General features: G+C 41.1%; 1 protein-coding gene across 1 annotated transcript in view; it reads right to left on the reverse strand.

Annotated features, from left to right (window-relative positions):
* Positions 1-14,816, reverse strand: part of nphp4 (nephronophthisis 4) — a 396,691-nt gene that overhangs the window by 236,689 nt on the left and 145,186 nt on the right. Inside the window, 2 exon segments of the mRNA XM_059655664.1 lie at positions 622-758; positions 12,098-12,253. Of these exon segments, the coding sequence (XP_059511647.1) occupies positions 622-758; positions 12,098-12,253 (293 nt within the window).

Consider the following 14,816-nt stretch of genomic DNA (forward strand, 5'->3'; position numbering starts at 1 on the left):
GAGGCATTTGGTTTCTACATGGAGAGATAGCTAGACAGAGCAGTTGTGCGATAAATGAGATAGACACTGAAACGTGGTTAAATGATAAAGACTCAAAAGTTGCCTCAAAGTATGCAACATCTTTAGTGCCTTAATCAACACTGTGACCTCATCATGCCAGAAAATACAACCGAAGTTGATAGACATTCATTGAACCACCCTAAACAATTTTCCATCCATGTCAATTTAGATCCCATTTATGGATAGCATCAGTAAATCACCCAAGGCAATTATCAATATTACTTCTTAGCAGATATTGCTAAAAACAATAATGTCAATTACAGTAAGTGCACAATCACAGTAGAACGCAATAACATACAAACATGTGGCCAATGTGGTTTGCATCCAGCAAATAAGTAGCTCACTCCACAATTGCAGGCTGTTGCTCTAAGTTAACAGTATCATATGCATAATGAAAACTGAGATGGCATTTATAACTTTCACCTCACTTAGCTATAGAAGGCTGTGTCATTGGGAGCAACAATAAAGTGAGAAAAAGAAGAATCAAAGTGCTAACGAAGTAGTACAAAGCAAAAAAGTGAATTTGAGAAGCTCAAAAGATTAACCATAGCTCTGCCCTACCTTGAGCAGTCGGTCTGCATTAAGCAATTCCACCAGCTCCTCTTCAAATTTCTCCAGTGTTGGGTAAAGTTGAAGGGACAGCTTGTCCAAGTTGCAAGTTACAGTCTTCATTAAACTGGGTTTCTTCAAAACATTGCCTTGAATCAAAATATAAATTGTCTTATTATAAATCTATCTAAAGACATGCCACACTTACTCATTTAACCAATATGCTTACAGAGATGTAATGAATGAAGTAAATAATGTAAATACACGGTTAGGTGCAATCAATCATTCAATGGATTCACACTTGTGGTTCCTACAACAGAATGTTTCCACTTAATCAAAGGAGCCATTTTGCACTGAACACGTATTTCACCAATTCAGAAATATTATTCTACACTTCTAATTTCTTATTTTGAATAAGTACATAATATTCATTGTTATCAGTCTACGTGAAATTCATCCTGTAGCCGAACATCTGCAATGTCGACAACAAAGAGTGTTAGGGAAACTATTACATCCACTGGGAATAACGTACTGGAAAGTGAAGCCTACTATTCCCGGAATTGTCACAAAAGTTAAAAATATTATAAAAGTACACAAAATTCCCCAATTTACTGTGTATTTAGACCCAGATTGACAGAAAGCACAGATCAGGTTCCTGGAGTCAACAAGAATGCCTATTAGTTACACATCAATTGAATCTAGCTACAGCTAAACAATCACAAATTGTCAACAAATAAATCTCCTCATTAACACTCTAACCCCTTATAAAACTCCTCTGACACACATATGGACAGACGCAGAGAGATATTAAAAGAAAGGCAATGGATGGAGGGATAGGCACGAAAGACAGTTCAATGGTCCATGTCCTTTTGGCTTATCAGGTCTTGCTGTTGCACAATTTTCCTTCTCCAATGTCTGTCTATATGCTGTAAGGCTCAATGACTCTAGTCGCTTGTAGAAGGCACAGAGGCTGGGTCACATTTACAAAATCTTTGACTTACTGGTTAAAAGCTACAGCGAATGATGGGGAGAAACAAACTGGCTTTCTTGAGGCTTGAACTTTTATTTCCACTTGAGAGAAGGTAAGCTATGTCCTTCTCACAGGTCCAATGACTTCCAGCTAAATGTTCACACCAGCAAGCTTTTCAGTTACACAGGAGCCAATCACATAGTTGTTGGCAGGCAGAAGGCTCAAGGCTGTGTAATATCATCAGATTGGGAGGAGCCTAAATCAGACTCGAACAATGACACTTCCAGAATCATTAATTTATACATATATAATTCATATATGCTTAAGGTAGGGCAGAGCTATGGTTAATCTTTTGAGCTTCTCAAAATCACTTTTGCTTTGTACTACTTCATTTGCTTTTATAGAGAAGAAAGTGAATATTCAGATCTATGGCTATTTTTACTGACTTGGCTCCTGCACCTGAACAACACATTGCATCCTATATGTCATGGCTCTCAGTTCCCAGCCTAGACTATTTGCTCTTCCTGGTTAACAAAATTAACCTATTGCTTATTATAAATCACAACATTCACCTCTCATTACTGTAGAGCTTAGGGCATGTCAAACCTGCTCTTCATAAAAAACAAGAAGATTTAACAATATCGATCTGTCCCCTCTTCCACCACCAACACCTCCCACCTCTGCACTGACAACCACCACCACCATGCTGACCCACTGGTACACAAAGTATTTCAGCATGTGGAAGACTTTTTGAGTGATTTAGAGTGAGACTGTCCAATATTCATTTCATGATCAATGTTTTAAGATGAAACCAGCGTCACAGCTCACTGGGATAGTGCAATAGAAATCATACCCCATTATTTTTGCAACCATCACAAATGTGAAAAAGTTTGATCAAATAATCCAAAATCGCCAGTTTACCTGACTGACAAGCTCAGCTTAAAAGAAAACATTCACCAAGTTTCTATAACTCAATGTGAAAATATTATTTATCATGAAAGTTGCCTTTAACCAATGGCAATTCAGATATATGAATTGCTAACTTGTAACGCCATAACCTCAACTCTCTCCTAACTTAAATTCTCACCTCTTTAAACGGAGAGACACGCTAAGACAGACAAGACATAGATACTAAGAGCAGAAAAAGGAAAAGAAAGAGATCAGAGAAACACAGCTCAATAGCACCAGATTTGACTACAGGATTTGATTTGTTGTTTTAATTCCTTTTAATTTTTTGCTGTTTTCACAAGATTGTGCACCATCCAGCCTCACATTTTATTATCTTGAAATTCTCCAGCATCTGCAGTTCCCATTATCTCTGTGCACACCAGTGCTCTCTTTCATTCACTAGTGAAGAAATTGTCCTTTTGTTGTCCTTGAAGTTGATGTATTCCTCCTTCAACCAAGGATTTGTCAAGCAAAGTGAATGGAAGACAGTTATTGGAGGCTTTCCAGTACCTCTGTACAAGACAGGGGGGAGGGGGGAGGAGAGAAATCGAGAGAGACCCCCATTTTCTTGTCGTTTTCTCTTTGCAGGTTGGGTAGTTCTTTGCTGCAATGGTCCCAGTCAAATCATGGTCACCGGGTCCTTAGTTCAGAGCCCATCAGCTCTGTCATGTCCACTTTTGCTTTTGATGTTCCTGGGAAAGCAGTATTGTACACAACTCATAGAGTGTACTGATAAACATGATTTTTAGAACTCTTCACACAGTCTCCTTGGTTTAAAGCAGAATGTACTTTTTTTTAAAATCCATGGTCCAAACAAAGTTAATATGTGATCTTTACACCAGCATGGTGCTGGCAGACACACTACACGCGAATTCAACATCCCTAAAGCAAGCAGATGTTGAAAGAAAACAAATTAGGGATTCTACTCCTGATCATTTATCCCATGATCCTGTGGGAAAGTGTCGATGCAGAATGCTATAATGGCCTTCACAGTCAAACGGTCCACCAATATCAGGTGAACTTAAACACTGCCTGTTTACAACAGAGATAAAACACAAGAATGATGTTGATGGCAAAAGGGTTGTCTTGCTTCGACTTCATGTCTATTTAAGTTTCTTCTGCCTGAGAGGGAAGACATACTCTGAACTCCTTTCCAGTGGTGTCTTAGGATGGAACCGCACGGACCTCCCTTTTTCTTTCCATCTCCAGGGATGCTTAGCCAGCAATAAGGCCTGTTGGAGATTTCACATAGCACACTGTCTTCATGCTTGATACCTTAAAAATAACTATTTTCACCTATTTATTCTCCCTACATCAGTCAACATAACTAAAATCTAAACTCAAAGATTCTTAATTAATGTAAAGGATACACGTACATCAATAATTCAATCACTTTTTATCCTTCAAAGCAACAAAAGCCATAACTAGAAATAGTCTTTCGGAGTAACATGAGATCTTTACTTTAACATAGATACCAGCAGTCTCTTCTGAAGTAACAGTTATAATTAACATTACATCTGTCAATAGTAAACATGATGACAGTTTACCCACCTCTACATATGGTTAGTGCCATAATTATTTAAGTAAACCCCTACCCAACCAAGCAGTCCTTTTTTCTGACAATGTTTTTCTGTGCCAAGTCAACGCGCTGTGCAAACTGTTGCAATCACTGATGTGCCTACAAACACTACAAGCTGTCAAGCATCAGTGGTTTATCCAACTTCATTTTAAAAGTCTTCCAAAAACAAAGGTTATTACCAACAAATTAAGGACAAGAAACAAAAGTAATACTAAATTAAATATTATACTGCATAAATCAACATAATTCATTATTTATTTATTGAATTAATTTTAAAATGTTTTGATCACTCTCACCTCTTACAGAACACACGGGTACAGATGTAAAAACAGAAACAAAAAGAGAATGTGTTGGAGAAACACAACAGGTCTGGCAGTGTCTGTGAAGAAGAAAACAAACATCAACTACGTTTTTCTCTCTAGAGACACCGCCAGACCTGCTGAGTTTCTCCAGCATTTTCTGCTCTTGTTTCAGATTTCCAGCATCCACAGTTCTTGGTTTTAGTATAGCAGAAGACCTGAGTTGGCTTGCTTATCATGTTCCGCACACGTAATCTGCCAACACTAATCATTGATACAAATTGTAGACTAGGGTGAGGTAGTGATGCAGCACTCTTGTCACAAGTTGAGTAATCCAGAACCCCGGGGACATGGGTTCAAATCCTGCTATGGTACATTTTGAAGCTTCAACTTAACAAAATTTGGAATTTGCAGCACCAACCACATGGTAACCAAGTAACCAGCATCAATGTTGCAAAATCTCATCTGGTTCACTGATGTTCTTTCAAGAAGGAAATCTATCATTCTTATCTGGTCTGGCCGACTAGTGACTCCATACCCACAGCAAATGCAGTTGACTTTCAATTGCCCTCCGAAGTAACTCACAAGCCAATCAGATCAACAATGGCTCTAACTGGGGCACAGAAAATGCCTGGTCTCTGGCCATCCTCTATGTGTTAGAGACCTGGGATATTTCTTCCTTGGCCAACTATGAAGATCTGCCAATGATGTACTCAACAGAATCTGCTCTTGAGTATAATTTGGATAAAGTACACACTGAGGTGGAAGAATATGAGCTGGTGGAGGGTATGTGAGAAAGTTGCTGGTGCCTTCTCTGAAGGATTGGGGCTTCTTCCTCAGAGAAGGAGGAACAGCTGATGGCTGAAGAGGCTGGCCTCTTTTGTATGGAACTATGAGGGTACATTGGTGCCTGCAAAAGAGAATAGAGGGAATAAGCGATATAATACTGATAGAAGCTTGAAATATGGCCAGTTTTGGAGGGGTTGAGCTATAGGGAGAAGCTGAATAGACTAGGGCTTCTTTCCGTGGATGGTCAGAGGCTGACGATAAACCTCTAATAGAGGTTTATAAAATCATGAGGGGCATCGATAGGGTAAATAGGCAAGGTCTTTTTCCCAGGGTTGGGGAGTCCACAACTAGATAGTACAGGTTTAAGGTGAGAGGGAAAATATTTAAAAGGGGCCTAAGGGGAAACATTTTCAAGCAGAGGGTGGCGTGTGTATGGAATGAACTACCACAGGAAATAGTGAAGGCTGGTACAATTACAACATTTAAAAACTATCGGGATGGATATATGAATAGGAAGTGTTTAAAGGGATTTTGGCCAAATGCTGGAAAATGGGACTAGATTTATTTAGGATATCTGATCAGCATGGACAAGTTGGACTAAAGGGGCTAATTCCAGCTGTACATCTCTATGATTCTATGACTCTATGTTAAGAATACATGCTGCGTGCTGGAAATGGGAAAATAGCACAGCACCACAAAAGGAAGCTTATTTGTCTTCCTGAGTACGTGCATCTCAATTCTCTCCCATTAATTTAAGGGTCTTCTCCCACTGGCAACAAGGAGACAGATGTCAACCATTTTGCCACCAATTTTACCCCATTCTGATCTATTATGAGACAATTCTCCTGCAATGAAACAAAGGAAGGGTGTGAGTGTGATGGAAGTGGCTGGAACAGCTGTTCATGGCAGCTCATGAACAACACAGCCTGAGTAGGAAGCGCAGAAGGCAGAAAAGATTAGCAGCGTAAGAGGGCAAAGTGGGTCATTGAGTTAAGAGATGATGAACATGATAGATCATTAGCCTTGGTAGGAAGTGATGGCAGTGGCAGAGTTAAAGTGAGTGTTAGATAGAAGAGAGAAAAATATTGTGGCACTTAGCCTTGCAGACCGCAGTAGGTTACTGAGCCTAGCGCTGATCTTGAAGGCTGTCTCTGACTAGAGTGGCATGATTTGTTGCCACCATCTTCGTTGGTGGTCCTGAAGGAAGAGGACAGCCCTCCTGTCCACTAGCCCATCCACCATGACCTCCAAGTCCCCTTCAGTGAAGCAGCATGATAACTACCCCTTCTCAGCCAGCTCCCTTAGAAATGCAGTGCAGCAACAGACTTGGAATGGTTGATCCTGGCTTGCAGTGTTTGAAGTGGTGCACAACTGGGCTTTAAACATGACATCCACAGTATGTACGCTGTAAGGCTCCAGCAATAGGGTGCCCTTCAGGCTTTGCTTGCACACGATTCAACGAGGAGGACACTGGATGCATAATTAATGCGTTCAGCAGTGGAGGATTGTGAGGAAAGTCGAAAAAGCTCAGAAAGAATGAGAATCTTCAAAAATGACACTTATCCAAGATTTGGGAAGAATCAAATTAAAGCAAAGTCTGCAGATGTTGGAGATCTGAAATAACAGTAGAAAGTCCTGGAGAAATGCAGCACGCCTCGCAGCATCTGTGGAAAGGGGTACAGTGTTGGCATTTCAAGTCTAGGGTCATATTAGACTTGAAATATTAACTCTGTTTCTCTCTCCACAAAATACTGTCAGATCTGTTGAGTTTCTCCTACACTTTGTTTTATTAAAAACAAAGCTCATTGAATCATCAATAGTGATCCAGTTGATTCCGAGCAGTGGCAATACAATTACAAGGAAGATTTGACAATCTTAGACTTTTTCATCCAGAAAGGAAGCAGCTGAGAGGTGATCTTGTAGAGACATACAAACAAATTAAGAAAATGGAAAAACATATCTGGAAATGCAACTTCAATTATAACTCTACCAGAAAGCTTTAACACCTTTTTAATAGGAATTAAAAGGACAGCAAAAACAGAGAAAGGAAGTGAGAGAGATAGAGCAGGCAAAGGGCAAGAAAGAAAAAGTCTCCTGCACACACCCAATCCACTATTCCAAACAAGTATCCCCAAACTAACCCTGAGATGGTGATCTTGGCCTGGAGGAGGTAACACCACCAACAAACCCAGCAGCTGAGGGGGAGACATGACTGAGAAGGCAGACAGCAGAGGTGGTCAAGACAAGCACTGGAGCAACAAATGGTTGATGTGACCGATTGGTAGGTCAAGAGGTGAATTGATCAAATAAATACATGATATTGTTAACAGGGTTCATGAGACAGCACTGCAGAAAAGATGGAGGGCCAGCAATGAGGGAGTCAGAGCTAAGCACCATCAACAGCTGCTGCACCAATAAGACAACATTCCAGGATCCAGCACAATCAGGGCCAAGTAATGGGACAAGTTAATTCAAACAATTTAGACTCAGATAGCTTTTGTGGTCATGATCAGTTATAGAAGCTCATCACTTTTTATGTTTTTGACCATTTAAATAGTTTATTTCATTTATAATTTGAATAGTTTTCGTTCCATGATTTTATTGGCTTATATGTCTAAATGCCACATAGAGGGGAATTTTTCTTTGCATTTTATGAAAAGATTTGTGACTTGAGAGCTGCATACTCTGATATCAATTACAGCTTAGTTGATGTTCAAACTCAACATTTTAAGTGCTACAGTTTTTTCGACACAACAGCATGTGATAGGTACGACATTTGTGATTTTTTAAAAAATCAATGTTTTCTAGTGGGTAGCATAGTAACGCAAAGTTCATTTTTGCTACATATTCCAAAGAGATCACAGGACTCTGTTGGTCACAGTGCTGGGAAAAAAGAATACTTAGACCATTCTGCTGACAACACAACTCAAGGCAGGCTCATAGGAAATGGAGGTAATAGCAAGGAAGGGAACCATAGCAACAGCAACAAGAATCAGTTCAGACAGTGCGCATACAAGGAAGGAACTTTGTAGACTTCTGTCTTATCTTCAATCCCTTGTATGATTCATTCCCATTTCATTTGTTATTTTGGCAGAAGAGAAGGAATACTAGTTACATTTTCTTGCTCCACAATGTTCACAGCAGCAAAAACAGGGACCTGGGTGTATATTTGCACAATTCACTGAAGAAGGCAGGAAAGATATAGCAAGCAGTTTCTAAAGCATTCGGTGTTTTTAGCTTTATTAATAGGGGTATAGCTATAAAGCAAGGAGATGACGTTGCACTTGTATAAGACACTCGTTAGACCTCAGCTGGAGTAGTGTCACAGTTGTGGGTGCCTCATTAAAGGAAAGATATGAATTCATTGGATTCAGTGAAAAAGTGACTTATGAATGATTCCAGAAATAAAAAAGCTCGTTATGTGGATTGAAGAAGTTGGGGCGATTTCACACAGTGCGTAGTTAGGGTATGGAATGCACTGTCTGACAGTGTAATGGAGGCAGGTTCAACTGAGGCAGTCAAGAAGGCATCAGACGGTTAATTGAACAGAAACGGTATACAGAGATGTGGGGGAAAGCCAGGAGATTAGCATTACGTACTAAACCTGGTGCAGGTACAATGGGCCAGATGACCTCTTTCTACACTGTAACAATTCTGTGAAAAATCAAACTTATTGAAAAATCCGACTTTAAACTGGCAACAAAAGCTGCCAGTGAACATGTAACTGAGCCTGCTTCCACGTGTCAACTGCAGCATCCTCATCCCCTCATATCTTACTTTATTGTAAATCATCTACTTGTGTTGCTTTAAGTCAGCTTTCTTAAATAAAATGAATAAATGGTTTGTGATAATACATTTCAAATACAAAACAGTCCCTAATACACACAGCACAAGCAAAAAGGTGATCAAATTTACAAACTAAATAGCAGTTCAGCAATTTTGCTCAAGGCTCCCATGCAGATCTTCAACAAAACTCTCAGCTGTAGTTCTTGGTACAAATGAAAAAAATACATACTTTCAGGACATTAAAACACATGGCCACTTCACAGAAAGTTAGTCTGGCAGACTTGGATCCCTCATGACTGAGCAGCAGCTGTGATAGAGTTCAATTTGATCACTTGATTAGGACAGATGTAGGAATGGTCAAGGCCTAATAACGGTTTTTGGCACTATAGTTTGGAGATAAGCTTGAATAACTATGACAGTTATGATTATTCCTGTGCCAGTCAGAGCTCTCTGCACTTCAGGATATAACTTAGAATATGCAGCATGCACCCGAGTTTCTCATGGCAAACATCCTACTCATTTTAGAGATTAACATTTTTAACTTTGCCAGAATCAGAGAGGCATAAACAATGGTTAGTTGCATGTTGTCCCTGCTCGGCTTTTCTTTCTCATCCATTTTATTCGCTGTCCCTCCTCCTCTGTACATCTTTCTTCCACCATTTACATCCCTTGTTACTTTCACTCTTCCCTACCCTGTTCCCTTCTATTTTACTCTCTCCCACTCTATTTGATTTCCTTCATCCTTTCCTTTGCCTTCTGTTCTGTTTCTCTCTCCTTCTTAAGCCTGCTGCTATCATTCTGCTTTAAAAGACTCACTTCATTTTATTACAGGTTGTCAGGTGCAGTAAATAAACAGGCAGGGAGGAAGCCAACATTACTAAAATATATCAGGGTTACTTAAGGAGGAGCGTGTAGAGGGCTTTGGGTTGTTGAAGGAGCACACAGAGCGTGGAATCTTCTGATCCCACAAAGAGGTAGATATTACAGATAATCTGGAGGTGGTGTTGGCGTACACAAACTGTGCCTCCTTTTCATCTTCACAACAATAGGTTCAGGGTAGGAAGGAGCATGGTCAACCTTCCTGCTTCATCATCAATTAAGACCCTTAGGTGGCTAATTAAGAGCCGTAGCCACTCCCCCATTTTAATTAACCTAACTGGTAGGTTTGTTGCTAGGTGGCATTCTTGGTAACTGCTACCCTGAGGCGATCTGTCAACTCGCTTGAGGGGGAAAGGGGGTTTCCTTCCTTCAAGGCTAACAGTGTCAGATGAAGGTAGTGGACACCAAAACGGGGAATACCATCTGGGAGTTACACCCTTGTTGGTTCTTCCAACTGCACCCTTGCTGCCTCTGGTGCAACCCTCAAACAAAGACTCCCCTCAACACCCCACCACTCGCCTTTGCCCTGGTCCTCCACCGTCCTGGAACACTGGGATCTGTCCAAATAGCAGCCATGTCCATGTCCATGTCCTTGTCCTTGCCTATACTGAGCATCAGTTTTTGTTGGCTTGGTCTTCCACCTTAGGGTCTGGATTCCAGAGTAAGGCCCCTGATGGCACTCACCATTGCCTGAGTGGTTCAGTGGCCTTCCCTGGAAGAGGCAGCACTGCTCAATTGCCAAGTCTCCAGTAAAGTAATAAGACCCCCAATGCCGTGGCAAGATTCCACCAACAGAGTAGTGCTAAAGGAGTACACAATCAAAAGAAGGGCTACTGAGGCTTTCTGCAATAAAAAGACAACTATCTTTCTGCAAAGTTTCATCTGCATAGTTTCCTAGAGCCTATTGAGCTAGATACACTGCAAGGGGAAAGGAGAACAAGTAGGGCTTGTACTTTTGCTCCAGTGTAAACATCCATTAGCCTTATAATGATAAAGTTACAGAAATTTGGATGAATGATTACTTTGAAGGACCACCATCTTCTCAAATCATGATGGAGTAAACACTGGGCCCTGAGAATTCAGTAAGCTTGTATTTCCTACAATTTTTGTTATTCACTCTTGAGATGTGGGCATTGGTGGCTGGCCAGCATTTACTGCCCAACCCTTGTTGCCCTTGAGAAGGTCATAGTGAGCTACCCTCAAAGTACTGCAGTCCACCTGCTGTGGGTTTACTCACAATACTGTTAGGGACGGAATTCCAGAATATTGACCCAATGACGGTGAAGAAACGGTGATATATTTCTAAAATAGGTGGTGAACAGCTTGGACACCACCTTGGAGGCAGTGGTGTTCACATGTATCTTCTTCAATTGTTCTTCACAATGAAAGCCGTTGTGCATATGGAAGGGGTTGGCTGAGGATTTTTGGTGTTCATCCAGCTCTACACCTTGTTATATCGGATTCTCCAGCATCTGCAGTTCCTATTATCTCCTATAAAATCAGTTATCAGCTTTGGTGCTTTTGGTCGCAGAAAAATTGTTGTCAGGAGACTGAGAGAATTCCCTCCTGCAATGCCACAAAATACTGTGCACCCACCTGAATACACAGACAGACATAAATTTAAATTTTCATCTGAAAGACAGCACTTCCATAAATGAGTCATTCTCTAAGTAATCAACTGTTATATCAGCCTGGAATACATGCTTATGACTGGGGTTTCAACATCAACCGATTGACTCCGGGCTGACAGTGCACCAAGATGACAAACTGAAAAAATAGCAGCTTTTCATAATAGGTTATCATCAGCCAATCCATCAAACTCTACCACCAATAGAAAAAAATGCTTGGTTTTATTGTAGCTCGACCAAGCTGTGAGAGCTGCCACAGAAAGAGTGAAAAATCTCGGCCTACAAGAATGAAGTGAAGACGCTTAATTTAAGGGACTGGGTCACTGGCTAGGGCAGAGTTCAGAGTAACACAGAGAGGATGGATTTGATTTCCAATCCAGCTGAGAGAGACTCAGGACTTGCCTCCTCACCTTGAAAGGCAGTGGCAAAATTACCACGATCAAAAACCGCAGAGTAAAGAGCTCAGGCTGAAACATCAGCAAACATGAGCAAAGTGCCTGGTTTTAGGCACAGCACACATCAATGCATGAGTGTAAACAAAATAAAATCTAAACACATCACGGATTCCAGTTAGCTGCAGCCAATGAGTACAAAAGCTTCCTTGACTTACTTGTCTGTTTAGAAGGCGCAACAAGCCCAGGAACTACTTCTGACCCAGCGACCAACATGTTTTCTGGGATGAGGTGGCTAGCTTCCATGAGCGGAGGATGAGATGAAAATGAGTAAAAAAGAGTGCTTCCTTCAATCAATGTCATAAACTTATTTTCTAAAACAGAAAAACAAAAATACATTAATGAGCTATTATGTGACATCTAATAACATTTGCAGTTAATTTTCATTCAGTTGTGAAGATAGATGGGCTCTCAATTTCTGGCTACTATCCAACTGCCACCAGTCTCCCACCATGCTCCACTTCTGCACAATTTTGACAGAGAGCAGACTGGGGAGGGAGGATGAGAGGCAACAGGTACATACCTGTAAATGACAAGTAATTAAAGGGGTCCATTAAAGTCACAATACACACTGCAATGGGACTTTTCCAGTTGTATGTGGGCCTGGCAGCAGCTGAAAGCTGGAGTTTAGTAAAGGTGGAAACAAAGACAGGTTGGGGAGGGGGAGAGGGAGTGGCACTTATTCATGCTGTGAGAGAGTCAACCACCTACTACTGTCACAGCTGTAGTCCTGCAAGGAGTCTAGCCTTTTTCACAATGGGAGCTGAGCAACAGCGATCGTCTGTGATTTTTAAATATTTGCCACAGTTCTTCAGAGAATGCTTTCACCTTGAAAGATTATTCCTATTGGACCTCTCTTCTCTGGAACTTCCCCCTCCCCCATTCTCCATTGGATGGGACTACCAAGGGCAAGCACTTCATTGGCTACTGCTTCAAAAATCACCTTCTGGATGCCCGACTCACATTTCTGCTCAATGATGCGATTGGGCCTTACAAAGAGTGAAATCAGATCAACAGTGGTTTCTTTCAAGTCCAGAACACACTTTTAATCATTTTGATGCAGGGTGCTGTAACTCATTTTGACCAAGGTACAAGAGAAATAAGATGCAATATTTAAATGTTTTTGTAACATTGTGAGGTTAGTGTTACTGCTACTGTTTTCAATACATTGGAGATATGGGGAAGGGGAGAGGGACGTCAGAAGAGAACACATCAGGGTGGATTAGCCATCTATCAACAAACATAACAGCGAGGAGGCAAATGAAGTAGTAGAGGGAGCAATCAAGAGCAACTTTATACTTGCACAGACCATTTTCCACTAATAGGGAGACTTGCAGAATCAAGAACAGGCTTGGCCAGCAGGAAGTCTGCAGGCAACAATGCAGGCCTCCGAGATGTACTAAGTAAACTGCCCAACTGCTATTCCAAAATGGGCCAAAGGGCTGAGAAGTGGCAGATGGAGTTTAATTTAGATAAATGTGAGGTGCTGCACTTTGGAAAGGCAAATCTGGGCAGGACTTAAACACTTAATGGTGAGGACCTCTGGAGTACTGCTGAACAAACAGACCTTGGAGTGCAGGTTCATAGTTACTTGAAAGTTGAGTGGCAGGTAGAGAGGATAAGTGAAGGTGGTGTTTGGTATGCTTGCCTTTATTGGTCAGTGGACTGAGTTGAAAAATCATACTGCAGCTGTACAGGACATTGGTTAGGCCACTTTTGGAGTATTGCACGCAATTCTGGTCTCCCTCCCTTAGGAAGGATGTTTGTGAAACTAGAAAGCATTCAGAAAAGATTTACAAGTATGTTGCCAAGGTTTGAGCTAAAAAGGGAGAGGCTGAATAGACTGGGGCTATTTTCCATGGAGCATCAGAGGTTGAGGGTGACCTTATAGAGGTTTTATAAAATCATGAGGGGCATGGACAGGGTAAATAGACAAAGTCTTTTCCCTGGGGTGGGGAAGTCCAAAACTAGAGGGCAGAGGTTTAAGCTGAGAGGGAAAAGATTAAAAAGGGATCTAAGGGGCAACTTTTTCATTCCGAGGGTGGTGTGTGTGTAGAATGAGCTGCTAGAGGAATTGGTACAATTACAACATTTAAAAGGCATCTGGATGGGTATACGAACATGAAGAGCTTAGAGGGATATGGGCCAAGTGCAGGCAAATGGAACTACATTGATTTAGCACATCTGGTCAGCATGGACGACTTAGACTGAAGGGTCTGTTTCTGCGTTGTCTATCTCTATGACTCTATGACTGAAGATTTTGCCAGGAACTGCTCCTCCAATCAGATGTCAATTCTGTTCCTTATTTGTTGCAGACAGTGAGCCTAAAAGCAGTAAACATGGGAGAGAAAGAGTGCGCAATTGGAGGAGTAATGAACAGTGTAACATGACAAGGAAATTGCTGATAATTTCTTCCCGACACCACCACGACTTAAGGAGATAATACATCTTCTCCATTCCCTCTTGCACATTGGTCAAATGCAGCTCCACCAGGTTATCACCACACAAATCTCTTTGCAGGTACTAGGAAGATCACCTTCTGCTCAGCATAACTAATTGGGCAACTATTCCCAAGGAGAGTTCTAATTTGGACCCCATTAGAAAGTTTAACCAGAAAGTTCATGGGTCTGGGTCAGGTGCTGGAGTCACCTACTGTTCATGCAAAACTTAAAATTGCAAAATTACACTCAGCTTGCTCATGTTTCAACCCGGACATTAAGTAACTATTTGAATGCAAGGAACAACAAAAAGCAAGTTTCAGTGACTCAGCACAGCTTGAGTTCAAATAGTAATTTTCTTTTTCTCTGCACGAAGGCTGCCAGATCTGCTGATAATAAATGAACAAGTTCTGAATGTTCAAATCACAACCACCACAAG

The sequence above is a fragment of the Stegostoma tigrinum genome, chromosome 28, assembly GCF_030684315.1.
Source record: "Stegostoma tigrinum isolate sSteTig4 chromosome 28, sSteTig4.hap1, whole genome shotgun sequence".
Classification (NCBI taxonomy): Eukaryota; Metazoa; Chordata; class Chondrichthyes; order Orectolobiformes; family Stegostomatidae; genus Stegostoma; species Stegostoma tigrinum.